Genomic DNA, 16,944 nt, shown 5'->3' with positions numbered 1-16,944 from the left:
AACGTGGGGTCAAAGACCCATTTCTTAAGCATTTCACCCAAACTTGAATGCGCTGTATCACCGGTGGCTGCCCGATGGCACTGGTGTTCAAACCCCGCACCTCTCACATGCGAGGTGGATCCACAAACCACTAGGCCACCACTGCGGTACCATTTTCAAGCATGCAAGCCTTTTCATCATAACATTTCGCATGTCTCACTTGCCACATGTGATGCAAGCATTGAATGAGGTGTAAAAAGTACCCCAATATACCTCATGAGTTGTGCTGCATGGAGCCGCTCCTGATAAAAGCTGGCCACTGACAACACCAGCTTCGTCTTGTGGTGCTTCTGGCGCCTCGCAATGGTCTTGCTCCACCTCCATCAGAAGCTGGTCACTGGATGTGCACGCTTGGATTTTTTTGGCTGTAATTGTGATCATCTGCTGCATTGAGAGGAGGAGGGGGCATTTCTACCTGCTGGGCTGTTTGCAGGGGTGCAAAGAAGGCTTGTGGAGGGCATCTGTCTCCAAGTGCCAGCTGTGCCAGAAGAATGCAGTCTGCAGTTGTCAGCTGCGGGCTGTTTGGGAAAAGGCCACCAAAGGCCTTTTGCACAACTGCTTGATGCTTGCAGAAAGCACCTTGGCTGCCTGCCCAACAGCTGCACAGACCAACATCAGCATTGACTTCATAGTAGTGAGTTCTAGAAGAACTTGGAACGGAGAAGACATTCTCTCCTTTTGGAGTGATGTCTTCTTTCGGCACTTCTGGCATTTTCTGGCGCAACTGCTCACAAGTGGTTCGATGTTGGCCTTCTCTTTGGTGGGCATGCCGGAGAAGTATTGTTTCAAAGTACTTCTGCTATGTTGTCGTGATGCTTTCGACAAGGGCCACAGCATTGTATGCCTTGGTCCTGCTCAGGACAATGTCTTTTAGTATCCTGATAGAGGCTTTCGAGTAATTGTTTGTATTATGCCCCCTTGTGACAATGCCCCGACGATGGAAAAGCACCCACTGCTCCTCCTGATCAAGAACCTTGAAAACTCGCTTGATGTAGCCCTCGTGGCAGGTGGTCACAAGTGCCTCTTTGGCTGCCTTCAGCTCATCCTTGCTGACTGCATAGAGAACCGGAAATCAGATTGCGAATAATTATAACTGTTGCCATTTTGAAGAGGTCAACTCTGCATCATCATGATCATCAGCCTGACTACGCCCACTGCGGCCCATATATCTTCTGTTCACCCTGTCCAGTGCCAGCTGCGGCAACCCTATCCCCCCACCGCAGACTTCTTGAATATAAAGTCCGTATATATATATATATATATATATATATATATATATATATATATATATATATATGCACCATGCAACAGCCAACTAAAGCTTACTGTCCACTGTGAACACTTGTATGGCTCCCTGTTAATGTGCATGTTTGTTCTGTATGGTTAGGATGTACTCACTAGAGTAGCCAAGGACTGGCTGACCTACCTTACTGACTAACTGGCCGAATACTTAGCTAACTAACTTCTCTAAGCAGGTGATGATAGGGAACAAAGAATGCTTAGCTAGAAGATGGCGAAGAGATGATGCTTCCAGGTCTGCAGAGGCGTGTAAGCTAGCAGAGCAGTACCTCAAATCACAAAACTGCGCTGCTTATCCAGCAGTGTCATCGTCACATCATGCCCCTGACTTCCTTACTTGGTTATTTTTAACTTTTACTGAATGTAACCCACATTAAACGAGCCATGGCTTGCATGCCAGAAATATTTATTTATTTATTTCGTTGCTATCAGGGCCGTTGAGGCATTACAGATAGGAGATACTGACCTCTTTCGGTTAAAATCGAATTTCGAACACTGAAATTAGCATGCTTATATCGTTTTTTTTCCTCGACATAAACCAAAAAGTGCAGCTCCTAAGTATATATTATTTTCCAAACAGACTGCATGGCTTGATGGGTGCAGTGTTAAACATAAAGTACAAATCCTTATTCCAAGCATGATACCTTGATAACTACTAACTTGTGCAAAACTTCCATACCTTCTGGAAAGCTGCCATGAACTGTTGGCGCTTGTCTTTAGGCACATTGCTTGGTGTCGACGTCAGCCAGCGCCACTCTGCTTGCAGGACATGAAAATGACATAATAGCTGGTGCGCTGACGGCCACGTTGCCTGAAGGGCGTCCTTTTCTGGCCGGGAATTGTCCGTCATGAACACAGCCGGTGCCTATAAAATACATGTACCAAAAGATCAGAAATTCCCCCTACTTGCATGTCACACACAAATTTCACTGCCAGTGCTTTGGTGACTCAAAAAAGAAATGTTGCTTCTTATCTCCAACCACAAAAGTGCTGTGTGCAGTAAAACTAGCCCTTATTGTGTACATCTAAAGCTCTTGTTTTTTTACATTAGATGACAGAACCATACCTAGTTTTTATTTTACATATGCAGGCTTCAAGTTCAGCAGTGAACAGGACACTGTAAGCATGTGCACTGTCATCACAACAGCTGCTCTCATATTATTTAGACACAGGGATTGCTAGTGTCATAAACACTAACCTTTTGTATCTATGAATTAAGGGGAGGGGATCAGGATATGGATGTTGTCGATCAAAGAAAAAGCTTGTACTGACGAACCACTCTGACACCCATTTTCCTGCAAATTAAACTCAAATAGGAAACATGCAGTCACATCCATAATTACTGGACGAGACTTCTGTAGAAATGCATGCACCTTCCCTCTTTTCATAGCCTCCTTCTAATAGCCTCCTTCTGCATCACCCAGCTCAAGAGTGCAGTTTTGGTTTTGCTCAGCAGTTACCAGAGGTTTCCTCTTCTGTTTTTGTTATGAAAACATTATAGAAGCACATGTCTATCTCGGGTATCTATTTCATCAACTAAATCTTCCACCTACCTATGCAGCTATGTACACAGTGTATGGTATGTGTGGTCACAAGTACATAAGGCCCTTCATTTTTAGGTAAAATCAATTTCACCTGACTCTTGCACTCTAAACAAATTCCTTAAAAATTGGATTTAATTCGATTTCTACCTAACAATGCATCTTTCAGCAAACATAGTTTTCCAGCGCACAAAACTGAAGACACCGCAGGAAAATTAGCAGATACATATCTTGCACTTATTTCAGAGAGGTGTCTTCAATTTACTGGCAGTCTGAAACCTTTTCAATACTCTTTATTCATGGTTCTGCTTAATTTGAGGACAAGTTAGAAAAGACGCCCAAGTCAGCGTCCAAAACATAAATACTAGCCAGGCATCTTACTGCCATCATTGTACCAAGTACTAACGACACTGACATCCTGCTCAGGTCTTTTACGGGTTAAAAATGGTTTCTGCAATGTTGAATTACTGTTTTTGCACTGTACAGAAGGAGGCAGGCCTTACATGGATCTGGAAGTGCCACTGTGGGAATGGTAATAAATTCTAATTGTAATAAATGAGGAAAAAAATTTGACTGGTGAAATTTTTACTGCAACTTGCAGTTCCATAATGTTTGTGATAATAATTACCAATAATACACCATGTTATGTCCAAATTAATTGTCTTGCAGCAGAAAATGTCCTGAAAAACCCGAAGTTATGGAACATTTCGCTGCATAAACTGATTTCTATCCGAATTCAAGGAAAAAGATTATCGGCCAATTTTTACCTCTCCAATGTGGGAAAAAATTAAATCAATATGAAGGGTGCTGCATATATACTGTACATTTATAAACACACGCTGCAGACCATTATGTGTCCGTTAATAGCACTGCACACAAACCGAAAATGCCCTGTGGGAAAAAGCATGAATTTTGTGCATTAAATGTGTTGTATAGTTGAGACCACCTTGCGTAAAGTTATAGAATTTTGAAGTGCAGAGTGTTTTCCTTTCAGCAACGTTTGTAATATTTTATTGTAATTAGCACTCTCTTTAATACAGCATTTGATTAAAAGCAATTCTTTCTTCGCGTTGCTAATGAAGGACTTTGAGATTTTGTTACTAGATGCCACCGTAATAAAGGCTAAAAACTGTCGTTAACGAGGCATATGGCACTGTTTTGTGATAGTTCTGGGTGTCTAAACTAAGACGCTACTCTATACTGAAGATGTCTAATACTGTCTGGTGGTTCCAACAATATTTGTTTCTGTGCATCACTTTTGACAGTGTGGAATTGCTATTGTGTTTGCTGACCATGGTTTCTAGCGCCGGGATACATAAAAATGATGACATCCACTGGATAAAATTGTTGGTAAAAATGTTCTCCTCTCTCTGTTACAAAACCATTGTGGAATCAGGCACTTTGGACACTAATTTTTTTCTTGTGCACAACAAAATTTGGCCTTCAAAATTCAGCCTTCAATCTATTTAAAATCTGTGGACCTGCTGTCTGACTAGTACGACCAAAGAAAGACCATGCAAATATGTTGTTCTCAAAAGTAGTTTACCAACACAGAGCTAGCTCATTCTTGTAAGAAGCATGTCAGACGAAGAAGCACAAGCATTCTATTTAGTTCTGCACATTATCATACCTTTCTGTTTCCGAAGCATGATGGATAGTGCTGCTTCAGGAGGGAAAAGGCCTGGCTGTAGCCTTCAGTGTTCTGGGCACTGTGGAGGAGTACTGCAATCGGCACTGCACCTGCCTTTGTTGGTGCCAGCAGCACTGTGATTGTGGTTTTGGTCGTATCGCAAGATGCCGTGGAGTCCACAAAAAATATGTTTTGCGCTGAACCCATGGCCTGAATTCGACGCATAATTGGTGTTGCGATGACCACCGCCCAGTAGTCGTCTTTCGTTGTTGTGTGGACATCAATCCCTGCATAATCAGTGCACATTTTATTTGATATGTTCAGGTATCATACTATGAAACGCAATGCAAAATTTCTGCGAAGACATCTATCACTTTGTTTCCTTTTTAAGAAAAGAGTAAAAAGCTATGCATGACGAGGTGACTGTGTGTTTCTTTGCGTAGGAATCCACATTTCACTGCTTCTCGATATTTTTAGTAGCACAATTTCCAGAGGAGCATGCTTGAATGTTGTTGAAACCAGCTAAGAGAATAAAAGTGCAGTCTCGAGTTCATTTGTTCTGTTCTTATGTTTTTTTTCACCCTGTTGCCAATGAAATATACCCAACTGGCCAAACTTGCCACCTTTCCCATGCTGCATGTATGGGAAAATGGCACAGAATGTATTTCCTGACAGTGCAGTTTGTTCAGTCTATTTTACTCTAGATTGTTATGCAAAAATAGCCATTAAATGTTGGCAGTTCTATAGGGCTTTCACTAGCACTGAGTAATGATGCATGGGCTTTATTAACTAAGTGTTGACTTTAGATGATGGACTCAGCTTTGCTAACACAAGGTTGAGTCCATACTTTCCACGCTGAGTCCATGCTCTTTAGGGACTAGGCAGTTTAACATTCGACAAGCTGTTTTGTACGATAGAATATATCGATTTCAGAAGCACCATGCTGAGTTCCTCAGTTATACTATATGCAACGTTTCCTTTGTAATGTTTTTGTTCTTGTAGTGGTGGTTAGTCATCATCATCATCATCAGCCTGACTACACCAACTGCAGGGCAAATGCCTCTCCCATGTCTCTCCAATTAACCCTGTCCTTAGCCAGCTGCATCCACCCTTTGCCGGCAAACTTCTTAATCTCATCCGCCCACCTAACCTTCTGCTGCCCCCTGCTACGCTTATTTTCTCTTGGAATCCACTCCGTTACCCTCAAGGGTAACGGAGTGGATCAATTATCTTGTCTTCGCATTGCATACCCTGCCCAAGCACATTTCTTCCTCTTGATTTCGACTAGGATGTTATTAACACGCGTTTGTTCCTTCACACATTCTGCCCGCTTCCGGTCTCTTAACGTTACACCTATCACTTTTCTTTCCATGGCTCGCTGCGTTGTCCTTAACTTAAGCCGAGCCCTTTTCGTAAGCCTCCACGTTTCTGCCCCGTCGGTGAGTACTGGTAAGATACCATCATTACTGTCATCATCATTAAGTTTCAACTTGACCGAATGAGATTGATGATATATGGAGAATGATTCTAGGTGATATATAGTCCGTGTGGATTGCACTATAGGTGCTTTCTGTGACATCTGGTGGTTAATATTTGAAGCAAAACATCTTTGTATGCAATACACATTGTTTGCATTTATTTCCCTCATTGTTTTCCAATAGCCTTAAGATGAGACAGTCGCACAGCTTGTGACTAGCATTAAACGATGCAAAGGACATCTTTGGCATTTTAAATAAGACTTGCTGCACGACAACTTAATTTTTTTGTGTCAGTACTCACTGGTCACGTTGCACTCAATCGTCTTGCATCTGCTGAGAACCTTATTTTCTGACCATATTGTAGTAATGTTGGCTGTTTTGCTCCCACCATATCACCAGCTTAGAATGCCATTATACCACTCCTCTGTGTTTTCTGTTTCTGTCTACTTTGCAGCCTTTCTACAATTCTTTCACTATGCTCCTGGTTTCCTTCGTGCTGTATTCTGGGTGGTCAGCAGCTGCCAAGAGCTTGTCAGCACCTTTTCTAGAAGAATAATTCTGTGCTACTCTTTTTTCACATGAGCACACAGCAGAACATGGCAAGAGTAGCGCTTAATTACTTTTTTAGAAAATATGCATCACCTGCGTATTTGCAGAAAATATGCATCACAGTACGGCAACATTTTTTGTTGTCAGCATCTCTAGCAATAACTTGTGCCCACAATATGAATGTTGAGAAGCAGTCAGTTACTGTGAGAAGTGTGGTGGTTTGGGCCAATTTGGCAGGTAAGGTCAGAAACTAAATAACAGCTCTACAAGACCTGTTTTTTATGACCTGTCTTTTACCTCTGTTACTTGGTTTCTGTAAGGGTGAGTCATGATGTTAGTGATCATAAGGACAAAATGCTGGTGCAGATTTAAGAGGGTGACGCCCCCGCCCCCTTCCCAAGTGAAAAAGCTTACATCGGAAGCCACACTGTACGCCATCTTTTCGACCAAAAAAAATTCCGAAAAATACATGATTCAAATCAACCCTCCCCCCCCCCCCAAAAAAAATTGTCCCATCCCAGAGCACCTTATTAACCCGTCCGTACCAAAATTGCCTTGCACTTAATGCAGTACTATGCAGACACCAGCTACTTGTTGAAATGATTTTCTGAAGAACGGTGGCGAAAAAGCTGAGGCAGAACTGTTGAACACGTACGTGTAAGTAATCAGCGAACAGGGTGCTTACCTCGGGCTGCGTAACTTGTAGTCATTTCTTTCAGCTTTAAAACTGGGTTTGTGTGTGGGCCGTACTTCTCAGTCCTCCAGTTGTCATGCCAATGGTAGACAGAGTTCTTGCTAGGGTTTGTCATCCCGCTTGCGAGAAGCATTGGCCCGTTTGGTTTATCCGCAAGCAGACATTCCTGGTGGCGGATGGCATCGCATGGTGACATGCCAGCTTCAAAATAGGCCAGAAACTCTGCCTTCGTTTCTGGGCTTGGGTGCAGCAATCTCAGCGCATCTGCCGATTCTGTGCTGTGATTATGGCGGTACGATAGCTTGATGACGGCAGGAAGAGGTGTTTCCCTCCGGAGGAAGGGATCGTTTCTTTTCGTGTTCTGATTTACCTTCTTTATTTTTATGTCCAGTTTTGCGGGGCACCCTAGGTTGCGTTGCGATACTGGTTTGTTGCGGTGGGAGTGCTGGCACCGCCACACTTTGTGGAATTCCATCCTGCAAATGCAAAATTGCATTGCTGAAAAGGCACTGAGGACAAATGGAAAGCCTGTATCAAAGAATTAGCGCATTCTGTTGACAAAAAAGGTACTTTTACTGAAAAGTGAGCTTTGATAAGCTGTAAAAGTTTAAAAAAAAATTAAATATAAGTATCACTGCCTCCAGCTGTCTTTGAAAGCAGTCTGCAATAGTGTGGTGCTCCCCCCATTTTTTTGTAATATAACTTTGAAGCAACGCTACTCCTCCCCTTATAAATTATTGCCAGACTCCCTAAAAGTGGGCATCGCTATATAGTTTGAATCAAGTGACTGAAAAAAAAGCTTCACTTTTAAATTCAGTATCTTCAACAATTATTATGTATTTACTACTGCACAAATATCATCATAGCCACAAAGCACATAAAATCATTTTTAACATGAACAAAAATTGGAAGGGGTTCACCAAGCGTTGGGTTCACCTCTGTCCCTTTAATTGCAAGTAGGCTTTCCCGTGAAACTTTCTTGACTGTAACAACATGACCCACTCTGTGCTTCCAGCGATGACAGCGTGACATCACACAATCTTCTATTTTACCCTTCCAATATATACTGCAAACCTCGTGTTCATACCTATGACACTCATTCGTTTGCTATGACAACCCTTCCAGCGAGAGCACTATCTCGGTTTGTCGAATTGTAATGGATGGGAAAGGCAGCTAGTGGTATCTCGTCAGGAGCTGTGACGAGCAATTTTGGCGCGTATGTCCCATTTTTATAAGCGGCAACCTCGTTTCATTACTGCACATTAAAACACGCCAGCCCGACTTTCACGTCATTAAGTGTGGAGTTTTTTAGACAACACCTATAGCTCTCTATGTGGGTGGTCTTTATAGTTAGAGTGAGGGAATGCGACAAAGTGTTTGTTGGTTTGCGAGTGACTGACAAGCCTTTTTTTTAGAATAGTGTGGTGATCTTGCTGGTGCCTCTGACAGTAAAAAAGGGTAATGACGTGTTTTTGTGGTGGGTTTGGGTTCATTTGTTGAGTTCTGGGAGCTTGTGAGATTTTTGGTGACGAATGGTTTTTCGAATAATGTTTTCGGGTGCGTGCAGTCAATTGTCTCAGCTCTAGAAACAAGTATTCCTCCTTGTTCCTGATAGGCCTTACATATCAGAGAGTTTCTGCTAGCTCTTGCATTCAAGATGTGGTACGAGTCACGTGAAATCTTGTTTGGAGACAATGCTTCCCTTTTACCTGTAATTGTAATTGTGTGAGAATGTTACCTCGGTAACCTCTCCAGTAATTTAATTCCTGTTATGATATACTTCAGTCTTAAAATGTTGTGTATCCGTGGGAGAAGTCAATTAAACAAATAAAACACCAGAGGCAGCTTTTCATTTCTCTCCATGGCACAGTCCGTGCATTTATCATTCCTTAGATGTGTGCCACGTGCACCTGCACCAAAATTGATGGGGGTCGAGAAAAAACTTGTGGCACGTACATCGGCCATATGAGCGGTCCGGACGGAGCAGGGCAATTTTCCCGTGTGCGCTCCGTTTTACTACTGGCGCACCTGCACGTGCACGACGGGACACAACATGCCTTACCTTGTGCACTTTGTTCGGACGTTATCCACTACCCATTGTTAGATGTGGGGCTCCAACCCCATAGCACGCCACAGGTGTTGGGGGATTACGCTTCGATCCCACCGCTGCCACCAGTTGTTAGATGCGGGCCCCTGGTTCGCCTGTGCCGTCTCTCGCCAAGGTCGGTGTCCCCGGGTTCCGGATCGGGAGACTGCTGTAGTGGGGTTGATGAAGAGATGAGAGGGTCTTCGAGGTGAAGAAGAGACTGAAGGGTTTATTCACATTTATACAAAGATTGAAAGAGTGAATCGGGAGCTGGCGAACACACGCCAGATCGCTGCTTAAATAGGGTCCCCTGTCCCCAGGTTTCAGTGATGAATAGCCCGAAGGGGGTCCCATGGCCGCGTCGAAGGTCAGTCACCTGCACTTCACAGCGGTAGCGTGGGAGCGAAAGGATCCCACCGCAGTTCGCAGAAGCTTTCACGCAGAGCGTGGGAAAGCACCGTCTAAGACGAAGTTGCTTTCGAAGCACGAGGATTCCGGAGACGTTGGCTTGGTCAAACCCGGCCGCATTTGTCACGGCTCATTTGCAGTTCCGCCGCTCGACGGCTCCCCCGTCGTCCCCTCCGGGAGAAACATGTCCCGGGTGGGTCCGGCGTTGAGAACAAAATACAGGTCCACCAAAGCCGTTCTCAGACAGCGGAGAGCCGTTTCACCCCGTAAACAGCAGGGGGGGGGGGGGAGGACCCTTGTAGACGCCACCACCTGCACTCGTAGCGCTGCAACCACATCGACGGCCCTTTGAAGCCTCGGTAGATTGATTATTCCCAGTGGCTTGAATATTCTTGGCATGTTGGCGTCTCCAAACGTAACAGCTCCTCCGCGGCCAGGACAATCTCGATCGGCCAGTGGTCACAATCACTGGTCGAGGAGAGATGACTTGAGTTGTAGCGTGGGAGGCCCTTCTTGATCTTGTCTGCAAGCACAGAGTAGAGTCCTAAACCTCGGACAACTGAGGCATTAGTCGAAATCAGCCACTCAACATGGCGCCACTCCCCAGGCAGTGCACGAAATTCACCCGAGAGCCGCCAGGCTGTTATGCAATACTACTGCATTGTCAATGTAAACGTAAGCACAAAATTTTGTAGCTGACAGCAGTAATCTCGGCTACTAAGAACAACTTCCATGTCTGCCAAATTCGCCGCCAAAGACCGATTCGCCGAACACGGCTTGAAGAGAGGTGACAAATTTGGAAGCAAAAGAAAAAGGATAATAGGACACCACTCCAAAACAAAGCTAACTAGTACCTAAAAAAATACGAAAAGGCACCGAATTGCCACCGAACGGATACCTCAATTATGGGAATAACCTGCTCAATCCGTCGGCATTTCCATGACATTTGCCCCTTTTGTATCGCACAGAAAAGTTATATTGTTGGAGGGCTAGACTCCATCGTAGCAAGCGGCCATTCTTGGGCGACATTTGACGCAGCCATGTAAGCGGACAATGATCTGTCTCGAAAGTAAATTTCGCCCCGTAAACATAACAGGCTAGCTTCTGTGCGGCCCAAACCAGACAAGCGCATTCCTTTTCCGAAGCGCTGTAGGCTTCTTCCCTTAGGGTTAACTTCCTGCTGGCATAAAGGATAGGGTGCTCCTCATTGTCGTCTCCGACTTGGCTTAATACGACCCCCATACCCCGGTCGCTGGCGTCACACTGGACCACGAATTCCTTGCTGTAGTCCGGCGCGCGTAACACGGGCCGCGAAACCAGCACGCTCTTCAAGCTCTGAAACGAAATTTCTTTTGCTGCGTCCCAGATAACGCTATTCGGCTTTTCTTTGCGAAGCGCATCGGTCAAAGGACTTGCTAGCTGTGAATAGTTGGGTATGTACCTTTGGTAGTATCCCACAAGACCGAGAAATGACCGTACATCCGTCTTATACCCCTGTCACACGGGCATTTCGAGGGCCCTCGAACCGATAGTCTATCGACTCAAAGGCGATCGAGCGCTGCCACACGGGCAGTTTCAATGGCGATCGAGTCAATAGCCTATCGAGTCAACGGAGTAGCGCAGAACTCCATCGAGATTTCGAGGGCCTTCGAGCGCTGCCCAAGGTTGCTAGCGTTGCTCCGAGCGGCGCCAAGCGCACTTTCGTACACGACACATTCACGGTGAAAAAACATGAACAAACATTATTCGCATAAAATTTAATGTAAGCAGCCTGTAAAATTATTTTAAAATTATATTAGACTGGTTTTAAGCGCATTAAGCGCATTCATTTTGCGTTGCAGTCTTTGCGTTGCTTGCGTACTTAACGTTGACAACATGGCGGCACCCTGCCCGCCCGCTTCACAGCGATAACAGCTTCGTGGCTAATCCCTCAAAGCAATATCGTGTTCTAAGCTGTTGTATTCGCCTTCGATTTGCCCATTCTTACTCTCGCATAAAGTTTCAAGAGAAAAATAGCTCTTGTTTTTCAGATATCATGGCGATTTCCCCGGTCTTAAGCCTGACGAAGCAGCGCTCCGACGCAGTTGGACTGGCTTGGTTTTGGCTCGTCTTGTATTAAAGTGGCTACAGCAGTGTATGCATATGTACGTCGCGTACGTGCAACTAAAAGGGTTTTTAACGACTTTCGCGTATGCCTGTATTTCAGCATTTAGTATACATTTATCAACTATTTTTGTTATTTTTGCAAAATCCAAAGTAGCGATTGTGGCGCCACTCATCTGTGGCGTAAAACACGAGAACCATTTCAATGGCCATTGAGATTTGCCGTGTAGCAGGGGCGAGTTCGATGGCGATTGAGAATCTCGAAGACCCTCGACTCGAGGGTGATTGAAACAGGCCGTGTGACAGGGGTATTAGTTCGGGGCTGCGGGAATTCAGCGATAGGGGCTATCTTGAGGTCTGACGGCTTCCTCGTCCCCATCACTTGTACAGAAAGCTGCTACAGCTGTTCTCCGCAGAAGTCTGCAGCCTCGCTTCGTTCGCTTGCTCTTTGAATACCAAAATCGGCTAGCTAACCCAGCGCCGCTAAACACAGGTACTCAAATGGGCACAAATTCACGTACTTTCATTGCCTCTGCAATGCGTTAGCTACACTGTCGCGAATGAGACAATCGTTTGGTATCTAACTATGGCCTCCCCCATCAAAATTTGTCTTCTGATATCTGCTAAAGATACAAAGCGAAACGTGTGCTGAAAATTCAAACACAAAGAAATTTGCTTGCTCGAAACGGTTCTACATAAGCAAACAGCTCATCGTCTACTCGTTAACTGCTTTCGCCTAACTCCTGTGAGTGCCCTTATCACTTGGTAGCATCCCAAATTGAAACACGTCCTTTCTAGCTCAACGGCACAATCACAATTATTTAAGTTTTAAGAAAACAGTAACACTTGATCAAAACCAAATTTTTAGCCTAAAACAAAGTAGCATTTCCTTCCCCGTTTTTACACGCACACACAAAAAAGAGGTATAAGAAAAACAGCTACTTCTAATTGCTACGCGGGGTCAAACATGGCTCACCATCCCCGCGTCGAAAGGATTAGTCCTTCAGCCGCGCCCGTCGGGGTCGCGCTCTAACTGATTGTGCGACTGTCAACTCGTGACAAAGGGCAACTGAAAAAAGACATTCCTGATCGCTACTGTCATCTCCATGGCCCCTCGACGCGCTCAGAAGGCCCCGGTAGCCCATGCAGTGCCGATAACCGATTCCGGGCGACGGACAGCGACCGGAGCGAGAAGCTGCTCTCTGTTCTCGCCCCAAGCAAGCCCGCCTACCCTTTCGCCCTGCGCGCTTCTTCGAATACAGTGCGGAAAGTGAAGGACCCATCCTCGTCAATTGTGGACGCCGAACCCGCCTGCATGCGTGGTCTCTATTGCTCGACCCCCGAGCTCGCATGCGCCGGGTGTACCGCAACCTAGCGCCCTCTGATCTTTCCTGCCACTTTTTTGCCTTTTTCTTTACCGCCTTTCTGTCAGGTCGGGGTTGTCTGGGTCTTAATGCTGGCCGATGCCCTTTCAAGAACCTCGCTCCTGTTCTGCTTGGTAGACGCGTTTTTCTCTTTCTGTTACTGCGGTCACCTTCAGAAGCATCTGCGCGTGCCGCCTGACCAGTAACTTTAGCTGCAAAATTACAAGGTCTCATGCGGGAAGTCTTTTCTTCCCCTTCTGCCGCACTTTTATCTGTGCTAACGTTAGCACCTGTCTGCGCCCCTGCATTTAGGGCTTGGCATTTCAACAGTTTTTTCTTGGTCGGTGCCCTCTTCCTGTTTTTACGCTTAGACACTTCCGTTTGTGTCTCCTGATCACAACTAGCTTGATCTAGTTTTACAGAGGCACCTCGGAGACATTCATCCAATTGCAAACTGGCCGCTTTGCCTTCGCAGGTCAGTGTCAGCTCCACACCGCTGACAGACGGACCTTCCGCTACCCCCGAGTTGGGCAGTTCGCTTTCCTGAAGGCAGTCCTCCACCGACCACTTATCGGCCTGAGCGCTTACTCCTGAAACGCCCTGCTCGCCTGCAATGGAGCTATCCTCCTCGGTCTCCCCGTGGCTTTCGATACAGCGTTTCAACATTACAGGTCCGTAATCTTCATGCAGGTTATGCGCTGTTTCACAGTACTGTTTTACGTCGTCACGTCTGTCCAACTGGAACGATCCGGCCTGACTCACTCTCTTTGGAGTCTTGCCTCTCAAGATCTCATCATCCAGTTTCTTCATTTCATGCACAAGCTGCAACCTTCTGAGCTCCCGTTCCTCTCGCTCGGCCGCTAGCCATTGGCGCTCATTTTCCTCTTTCTTTCGCTCAGTTTCCTCTTTCTTTCGCTCATCTTCCTCTTTCTTTAGCTCATCTTCCTTTTTCTTTCGCTCAGCTTTGAGGAGTTCCCACGTATCACTAACTGTTTCTTCATTGGCGGTTTCCAAGAGCAATGTGCAAATGTGTGACTTTTTCATCTTCTCCTCTACATCTACACCCAACTCTTCACACAATGACAGCAAATCTGACCTTAGCAACTTCATTAGATCCATGTTTGCTGCTCTGAGCCTTGACTTTGCTGAACAACTGTTGACGTGAGCTACACGCACTCAGACTCACTGATCAACTTCCCTCGATTCCCAGCAGTTCAATGTACTAACCCAAACAATTGAAGCCTGGCGAATCTCAAGCAAAGTTCAAGCACTCACCCACGGAAGCAACACCACGCCGCATGGTCGATCCAACCGCTGCCAACCAGTTGTTAGATGTGGGGCTCCAACCCCATAGCAGGCCACAGGTGTTGGGGGATTACGCTTCGATCCCACCGCTGCCACCAGTTGTTAGATGCGGGCCCCTGGTTCGCCTGTGCCGTCTCTCGCCAAGGTCGGTGTCCCCGGGTTCCGGATCGGGAGACTGCTGTAGTGGGGTTGACGAAGAGATGAGAGGGTCTTCGAGGTGAAGAAGAGACTGAAGGGTTTATTTACATTTATACAAAGATTGAAAGAGTGAATCGGGAGCTGGCGAACACACGCCAGATCACTGCTGAAATAGGGTCCGCTGTCCCCAGGCTTCAGTGATGAATAGCCCGAAGGGGGTCCCATGGCCGCGTCGAAGGTCAGTCACCTGCACTTCACAGCGGTAGCGTGGGAGCGAAAGGATCCCACCGCAGTTCGCAGAAGCTTTCACGTAGAGCGTGGGAAAGCACCGTCTAAGACGAAGTTGCTTTCGAAGCACGAGGATTCCGGAGACGTTGGCTTGGTCCAACCCGGCCGCATTTGTCACGGCTCATTTGCAGTTCCGCCGCTCGCCGGCTCCTCCGTCGTCCCCTCCGGGAGAAACATGTCCCGGGTGGGTCCGGCGTTGAGAACAAAAGACAGGTTCACCAAAGCCGTTCTCAGTCAGCGGAGAGCCGTTTCACCCCGTAAACAGCAGGGGGGGGGGGGGGGGGGGAAGGACCCTTGTAGACGCCACCACCTGCACTCGTAGCGCTGCAACCACATCGACGGCACTTTGAAGCCTTGGTAGATTGATGATTCCCAGTGGCTTGAATATTCTTGGCATGTTGGCGTCTCCAAACGTAACACCATGCTGTGTTGGTGTCAGCGCTGTGATTACGCATCCACTCCTCTGCTGTCGCCGCGTTGGACAAGTTGCAGCGCAGCACCTTTACATCAGCGGTCGATGACTCGACGTCCTCTTGGCACTCGAATGAAATACTTCCCGACATCTTGCTATTGGTCACACTATAACCTTTCAAAAAATCTGGCTCTTTGCCGCAAGAGCTTGCGACGACGCGCAAGCAGATTAGCCCCGCACTTCCGTGCGTCGCGCTGCACAGCAGCAGTGGATTCGGCGGCTCAGTTCACAAACGAAGAGTGTGGCACAACTTGCGACAGCTGTTGTCAAGACCACGTGGAAATACCGTCCTTGCTCGCCGAGTACACAACCCAAAAGGGCCAGAACCAAAATCTATTCGCCACACCTCTTTGTACTCGGTTTGCGCAGCGCGCCAAATTTTGTTTCGGTTTCGGTAGCACTTGCTGTTTTACAGGGTAGGGAGTAATACTTTGTGATCTTTGAAGTATATTTTTAACTTCTTTCTTGGCAGTGGGAGTAGAGATTTTATTTTAGACATTGTGTGCAAATTGAACGCGTAAATATATTCAGAGGGCCTTTGTCCTTTGTAGTGTAGTGTGTGGTTGCTGTTGATATAAATATCTAAAAATGCTGGGAGATCATTATTATTAAAAAAAGCAATTTAAGCGAAATAAATATTTGCGTCGGCTTGCGTCGGCTGCACTGGCGCAAACCTTTTCAAACAACGCGGCGAATATACCGGAAGCGCTTTGGGGCTGCGATCGTCATCAGCACCCTTTCGACTCAGGTCAGCCGACAGAGGGCAGCGCGGCCGACAGCGAGGTGAACGAGCAAGAAGCCATTTCCAAGGCCACGGCGGTCGAAATAACAAATAATAATAATAATAGTTGGTTTTGGACGGAAAGGAAATGGCGCAGTATCTGTCTCATCTATCGTTGGACACCTGAACCGCGCCGTAAGGGAAGGAATAAAGGATGGAGTGAAAGAAAAAAGGAAGAAGAGGTGCCGTAGTGGAGGGCTCCAGTATAATTTCGACCACCTGGGGATCTTTAACGTGCACTGACATCGCACAGCACACGGGCGCGTTAGCGTTTTTCCTCCATAAAAACGCAGCAGCCGCGGTCGGGTACGAACCCGGGAACTTCAGATCAGTAGTCGAGCGCCCTAACCACTGAGCCACCGCGGCGGGTCTAAATAACAAAACGCTGCTTTGACAATTGGAATAGGCTCAAATGATAGGTGGTGGTGACGACACGGCGGGATGGACTGCGCCGTAGCGTCTCAAAGTTGGCTAGGACTTTCATGTAAGCCCCAAAATCCAATCCAATCCAATCCTATGTTTGTTTACAAACATTGAAACGTCAAACGCGACTACGCAGTTTGCGCGTGTCCGTTTCGTTTATGTGTGCAGGTGTTACGTTGTGGTCGTGTTTTCGACGCGCTGACAGTGCTGGCTTTTTTTGGAAGTGTCAAGATAAAGGAGCCAAGCTGTGCAGAAGCGAGCATGCTTTCGACGTGTTGGAAGGAAGCGGAGACTTTGACTGCAGCCGTTGTAAATGTACGGTCTGTGGCAGACGAACGACAATGTT

The 16,944-nt window shown here is 46.4% G+C and overlaps 1 protein-coding gene across 1 annotated transcript; it reads right to left on the bottom strand.

The window, feature by feature from the left end:
* Positions 1 to 373: 373 nt before the first annotated feature.
* Positions 374 to 7,705, bottom strand: LOC144115466 (uncharacterized). The gene is made up of 5 exons (XM_077649867.1): positions 7,393 to 7,705; positions 4,510 to 4,796; positions 1,999 to 2,203; positions 993 to 1,092; positions 374 to 638 (listed from the first exon to the last, which is right to left on the bottom strand). The coding sequence occupies exons 1-5, from the start codon at positions 7,703 to 7,705 to the stop codon at positions 374 to 376; spliced, it is 1,170 nt and encodes a 389-aa protein (XP_077505993.1).
* Between the last annotated feature and the right edge of the window lie 9,239 nt (positions 7,706 to 16,944).

This window comes from Amblyomma americanum, chromosome 1 (genome assembly GCF_052857255.1).
Source record: "Amblyomma americanum isolate KBUSLIRL-KWMA chromosome 1, ASM5285725v1, whole genome shotgun sequence".
Lineage (NCBI taxonomy): Eukaryota > Metazoa > Arthropoda > Arachnida > Ixodida > Ixodidae > Amblyomma > Amblyomma americanum.
The sequence above is the reverse complement of the archived record's forward strand: the minus strand, read 5'-3'. Positions and strand labels throughout refer to the sequence as shown.